At 62.2% G+C, this 6,000-nt stretch overlaps 1 protein-coding gene across 1 annotated transcript in view; it reads right to left on the bottom strand.

The window, feature by feature from the left end:
- The window catches only part of ADAMTS7 (ADAM metallopeptidase with thrombospondin type 1 motif 7), a 35,184-nt gene extending 30,474 nt beyond the window's left edge, over positions 1 to 4,710 (bottom strand). Inside the window, exon 1 of the mRNA XM_069465622.1 lies at positions 4,611 to 4,710. Coding sequence (XP_069321723.1) covers positions 4,611 to 4,710 — 100 coding nt within the window. The remainder of the gene's footprint in view (positions 1 to 4,610) is intronic.
- Positions 4,711 to 6,000: the final 1,290 nt, after the last annotated feature.

Below are 6,000 nucleotides of genomic sequence, written 5' to 3' on the forward strand. Positions count from 1 at the left end.
CTCCAGGGGCTGGCCTTGGGAAGCCCCGGGCTGCATGATTTAAGGAGATTTCTTGCTCTGACGACCTAACAAGGGCATTTGGGACGACAATTCCACAACTGTGGCCTGCAGACCTGTTTCTGTCTGTCAGTGTATTGATTTTGGGGGGGGTTCGTTTTGGCTGCCACAAATATTGAAAAACATTTTAATCAATCACCAATGTTTTAGAATCACATGATCTTGCACCAAAAAATCTCAATTTTCAGCTTTCCTTGAAAAAAATCTATCATCCATCCACATCAGGCCTAAATTCTCACCTGGCAGGTGCCGGAGCCAAGCAGCGAGTCCCCTTTGGAGAGGGCTACGCTCCGCCAGACTGTCCTCACCAGCCCTGCTGCGCCCAACGCCCTGGCTGCGTGAGGGCTGCCCCTGGGCATCAAGCTTGTGTTTTCTCTCACTCAGTAAAGAACTGAGTCTCTAACAAAAATGGGGAAATGAGATTTCAAGAAAAATGTGTCTCCCCACCAGCCTTATTTGCCGATTTACGTTACCTGCCTGGTCCACGGCACTTAGTCTGCAGACCCTGTTACCAAAGGTGAGGCAGCACTAAGGGCTCAAAGTCCAGGGACGTGCGTGAGACACCAGGGTGCAGGGCACGCAAGCCCGGCTCCGGCAGCGCCGAGGAGGCTGAAGCGGGGGGGGGGCACCACATGGACGGCTGGGGTGAAGAAAAGCTTCACCAAGGAGGGTGCCCTTGAGACGTCACCCGACATACGGGACAAATTCAACTGTGGCGAAGAGGAGGACACCTGGGTGGCAGGCATTGTGTCACAGACCCTCAGGGAAGTGGGGAGAAGCTAGAAGTGAGAACAAGCAGCAAGAAGTTAGTCTGGGCCCAGGACTGTGTTCCGTGCAATGAGACACGGCAGGGTGACAAAATAATGCACAGTCAAGAGCACAGCCTTTGCAAGCAGAAAGCCCCAGCTCCAGGTCCCAACTGGGCCACTTAACAGGCGTATGACCTGGGTCGTTTCATATCTCTGAGCCTCAGTTTCCTCTTCGGTGCAGAGACTCCAGGCCAGAAAACATAAGGAGGGGAGCCCAGGCTGAGGTGACAAAAATGACAGAGATGGAGAAGACAACAGCGACAACTCCAAGGCTTTGTTTTAGGTGAGTCCACTGGTTCCAGCGCAAGGACAGTCACAGCCAACCAGCTAAAGACAAGCTGAAGGTCGGGGGCACTGACGCCAGCCCTGAAGTTCTCAACCGCAGGAGCTACACAGCAGACTTTTAGGCCACAGTGTTGTCCTCAAACGCACGCGTGTGACTGAGGAATCAACCACTGGGGAGAAATGGCCCCAAGAGCTGGAAAAATTGTCCCAGGGGAGGAACCCACGCATCCGGGTGTGCAGTGTGGCTGAGAATCCCTGTTGCAGACCTTGGGCAAATATTGCAACATAGAAATTCAAGGTGAGTTACAAAAAAACATCCTATTAAGTTCAAAAACGTGAGCAGGCTAGGTAGAGCTGTGCTGCAGGTAAGAAGCATCCGGATTCATGTCCTCCAGAGCCGGCCTGCCCAAATCTGAATCCCAGCCCTGCTACACACAACTGCAAGACCGCGGGTAAATACTCAACCGCTCAGAATCTCAGTTTCCCCATCTGTAAAATAGGGATGGTAACAATTATACCTACTCTCTGTTGCTGTGTGAGAATTAAATGAGTTAGTATGTAAGTGCTTCCGACAACAGTTGGCACATGGCAAATGGGAGCTAAGTTATTATTGAAAATTAGCAAGAAAAGTTCTAAAGTATATTTACCTATTTCTTTAAAAACTCATTTTATCTCTTTGCCTAATGGCTTAATAAAATGTTTTTAATCAAAAAGAAAAAATAAAGACTTATAGGATGGTGCCACTTTGATTGCAATAATTTTTATTTTCTTGTTTTGTTCAGCATTAATTTTTTTTATAATGAACTTGTATTATTTTGCCACTAAAATATTTTTATCCAGGTGTAGTGGCTCACACCTGTAATCCAGCACTTCAGGAGGTGGGAAGATCACTTGAGGCCAGGAGTTCGGGACCAGCCTGGGCAACATAGTGAGACCCCCATCTCTACAAAAAAATAAAAAAATGACTCAGGCATGCACGCCTGTAGTCCCAGCTACTTGGCAGGCTGAGGTGGGAGGATCGCTTGAGCTTAGGAGTTTGAGGTTTCAGTGGGCTATGATCTCACCACTGCAGTGCAGCCTGGGTGACAGAGCAAGACCCTGTCTCTAAAGAAATAAATAGATAAATTTAAGGGCAGGAGGGGTGAGTAAGAAACTAAGTAACTTTCTCTCACTGTTGCCTACAGCTGACCCTGGCGGAGACGTCAGTGGCTGAAACCGCACCTATCAGTGCCAGCCAGTGGTAACTGCAAGTCCCAGTGCCCTGAGCGACCAGCGGGTGCCTGCCCAGGGCTGAGCCCGCCAAGCTACAGCGACAGCAAGATGGCGGCAGGTGCCCGTCAGCAAGACGGCCAGCGGCTCATGGCTGAGTCTGTTCTGACTGGACGGAGCTCCTGCCACCCTGGGTGTTAAATACTTTGAATATCACCCCTGGGTGACAGCACTGTCATTGTGGTACTTCTGCCAGAGAAATGCCAACACGGTGTTGACCCTCACCTCCCTATTAAGAACCCGAGTTGCAATCCAGCCCTTCAAATGACCTGCAGCTCACGCCAAAGAGGAGACACAAGCCAGGATGGGGGTATGTGGGTGACACACGCACTCCTCTGTGAGTCCGTGCACGCGCTCCTGCCGTAGGAATGTGGGCACAGAGGGGCACGCAGAGGGCTCACGTGCGCAGAGCAGCATGGGGGACTGGGGGAGACCTGACTGGGCCCCAGGCCCGGCAACCCTAGGGAGTCCTTGGGTTTGTCAGAGGTGGAGAAAAAGTCAGGATATATTTTTCTAAAAGTGAGCCCAGGGTATGCCCTTCAGTCTCAAGGTGGCATTCGGTGGGAAGAGCCCCAGGCTTAGGTCCTAGACGCCAAAGCAAATGACAGAGGTCAGCAGGCTCCGAGTCAGGAGTCCCAAGTGCATGGGGGATGGGGAGGGCCTTGGGCTACACATCTGGGGGACACTAGAGACAGACGCTCCACCCTGGGGAGGCTGTGCCCAGATGGGGTGGGGAGGGTGTCTGGCCGCCTCCACCCCCAAACAGCAGGTCCAAGTCGCAGGACTCACCAGAGACTGCTGACCCGACTGGGTCTACCTGGCAGATTAATAAAAATAATGGCCGTTACATGCTCATCACTCTGCCCTGGACTAAGCAACTGGCATTTAGTATCTCACTTAATCTTAAGAATCCTACCAGCTTGGCCACCCCCAGCTTCCCACAGCTGCCAGGGGGCCTGGACCCAAGTTCATTCCTGGGGGAACCACTTTCCTGCTCCCTCAGCCCCATCACCGGGCTCATCCTCATCCCACCCACGCTGGGCAGTGGGAAGACCTCGGCTTCCTGCAGAAAACCCAGGACTCCGGCCCCGGGGGGGTCACTCCACTGAGCCTGTTTCCTCGTCCATAAAAGGACTTTCCATCACCTGCTTTGCACGGTTGTGGGGACGATGAGAACAGGCGGGCACGCAGGTGCTCACTAAATGTTTGCTTCCTCTCCACTCCCTGCTCATCGCTGCCAGACCCAATCTCCCTAAAACGCTGCTTTCATCAGCTGCTCCCCTCAACGGGTTTAAATGTCCCCCACATTCCAGCCACAATCCCTGCACTGGGGAGGCAGGTCGACCCCAGCCCAGTAAGCAGGCCTAAGGCAACCCCGGACGGATGCCCCAGGGACGCCCTCGCCCCTGCTCACTCGTCCAGCCCACCTGGAGCTCATCACCCTTCCAGACCCTCCAGCCTCGGGCCCTCTCCTCGCCCGCAGGGGCTGCCCCCACCCTCCGCCCAGCCCCCATCAGACCCGGGCCCGGGGTCTCCCGCTCCCTCGGCTGCCCCGCAGGTCGCGGCCAAACCAGAGCCTGGACCGGCCGAGGCTCGGCGGCGGCCGGCGGGCGGAGAGTCAGCCCGGGGCGGGGAAGAAGCTCCCGCGGCCCCTCCGCTCCCGGCGCCGTCGCACTTGGGGGAGGGCGAGGCAGGAAGTGCAAGGGCCTCGCCAGACCCGGCCCCTGCCCCGCCGCGGGCCGCGCCGCAGCTCAGATGCGCCGGGCGGGGCCGGGCCGGGGGCGCGGCGAGGGGCCCGCGTGGACCCGCGACCCGGCGCCCCCGCCCGCAGCGACCCGGCCGCCGCCCGCAGCAGCGCGGGAAGCCGAGTCCCCCGCGGTGACCGCGCTCCGTCCGGCCCCTCGGAGAGATGCGCGCCCTGCCCTGCCGCGCCCGGGGGGACCGGAGCCCGAGCGGCGGACGGGCCCGTTCCCCGCGACAGGCAGGGTCGGGAGCGCAGTGGGCTGGCGAAGGGTCCCCCGAGGCGCGGCCTCGCCCTAAGCGGACCGACCCACCCCCGTCCCTAACAGCAGGGCAGCGGGGGACGCCACCAGCTCCGAGCCGGGCCGGCACCGGGTCCGCGAAAGGGACAAGGGGCTACACCGAGGCCGGCGAGCGGGAGGGCCCGGCCAGCCGGGGGCGGCCACCCACCTGGTGCGGGTCCGGGGGCGCCGAGCGCCAGGGCGCGGAGCAGCAGGAGGAGGGGGCGCAGCAGCCGCGCGGGGCTGCGGGGACTCGGGCCGCCGGGCATGGCCGGGCGACCCCGCGCGCACGCTCTAGTCCGTCCCGTCCGGTCGCTGCGCGGTGCGGGTCCGCCTCAGGACATGCCCGGCCCGCGTGCAGCTGCCGGCGTCCGGCCCGCTCCGCCCGGCGGGCAACAAAGGCTGCGGCGCCCGCCCCCTCGGCGGCCGCGGAGGCAAAGCGGAGAGCAGCGAGCGGAGAGAAAGGAAGAAAGGGACGGGGGGGGGGGGGGGGGGGAGGGGGAGGGAGGGAGCCCCGCCCCGCCCCGCCCCGCCCCGTACGCCCCGCCCCGCCCCGTACGCCCCGCCCCCGACTCCTTGCCCCGCCCCCGGCTCCTTGCCCCACCCCGGCCGCCCCGCCCCCGGCTCCTTGCCCCGCCCCCGGCCGCCCGCCCCCGGCCGCCCGCCCCCCGGCCGCCCACCGTGCGGGGCGGGGTCCGGGACCCGCCGGCGCCCCCGACGGACGTCCGAGCGCCCACCGGGTCGAGCGCGCCCCCTGGCGGCGGGTCCCGGCGGGGTCTTCCGGACCGGGACCCCCCAGGAGCCTGGACTTCCCGGAACTTCGGCCTCGGCCCTAAACTGAGCTGGGGAGGCGCCCCGCGGCTCGCTCCTGGGCCGGGCAGGTGCCCGCATTGGCGGGGCCGCGGAGGCCCCGGGGGGTCTCGGCCTGGCGGGCGGCCGCGTCCCACGCGAGGCGGGGGCTCCGGCTCCTCTGCTTGTCGGGGCCCAGCACACAGCGGCTCGTGCCGAGGCCCCGCGGCCTCGCCCAGCCCAGAGCCCCCCGCTTTCTGCAGGGCCCGGGGGCCTGGAGGCCGAGCCCCTCGCGTCCGAGGCCATCCGTCCTCCGGGGCCCGGCCCTGGCTCCGCCTGCTGCTCCCCGTCCCCTCGCGCTCCCGAGCCCCCTCCGAGGGGCCCCCCGCTCGCACGCTGGCCTCCTGCCTGCGCTGAACCCGGCCTTGCCCAGCACGCCGTCTCGTCCCCGTCTTGTCCCTCGCGACGGGACGTTCTGGTCAGCTCCGTCCCCGGCCCGCCTTCGTGTGACTCCCCGTCCCTCCTCACTGTCCAGTCTTCGTGCGCTTTCCCGCGTCTCTGCAGGCTCTCGTCTTCCGCCCCTTCTCCGCCTCGAGCCCTGCTGTCCTGGGCACCCCTGTCCCACGCGTGCCCCGTGGCCGTGCACTGCACCTCAGCCACCAGGGCTCACGGCCACAGCCCGCGGCAGAAGCCACCCCCTCGGAAGATTGGAGGCCCCACCCTCCCACCACAGTCTGTGTCGTTCTTCCCCAGTCCCTGGTCAACTCCCT

This window comes from Eulemur rufifrons, chromosome 3, assembly GCF_041146395.1.
Source record: "Eulemur rufifrons isolate Redbay chromosome 3, OSU_ERuf_1, whole genome shotgun sequence".
Classification (NCBI taxonomy): Eukaryota; Metazoa; Chordata; class Mammalia; order Primates; family Lemuridae; genus Eulemur; species Eulemur rufifrons.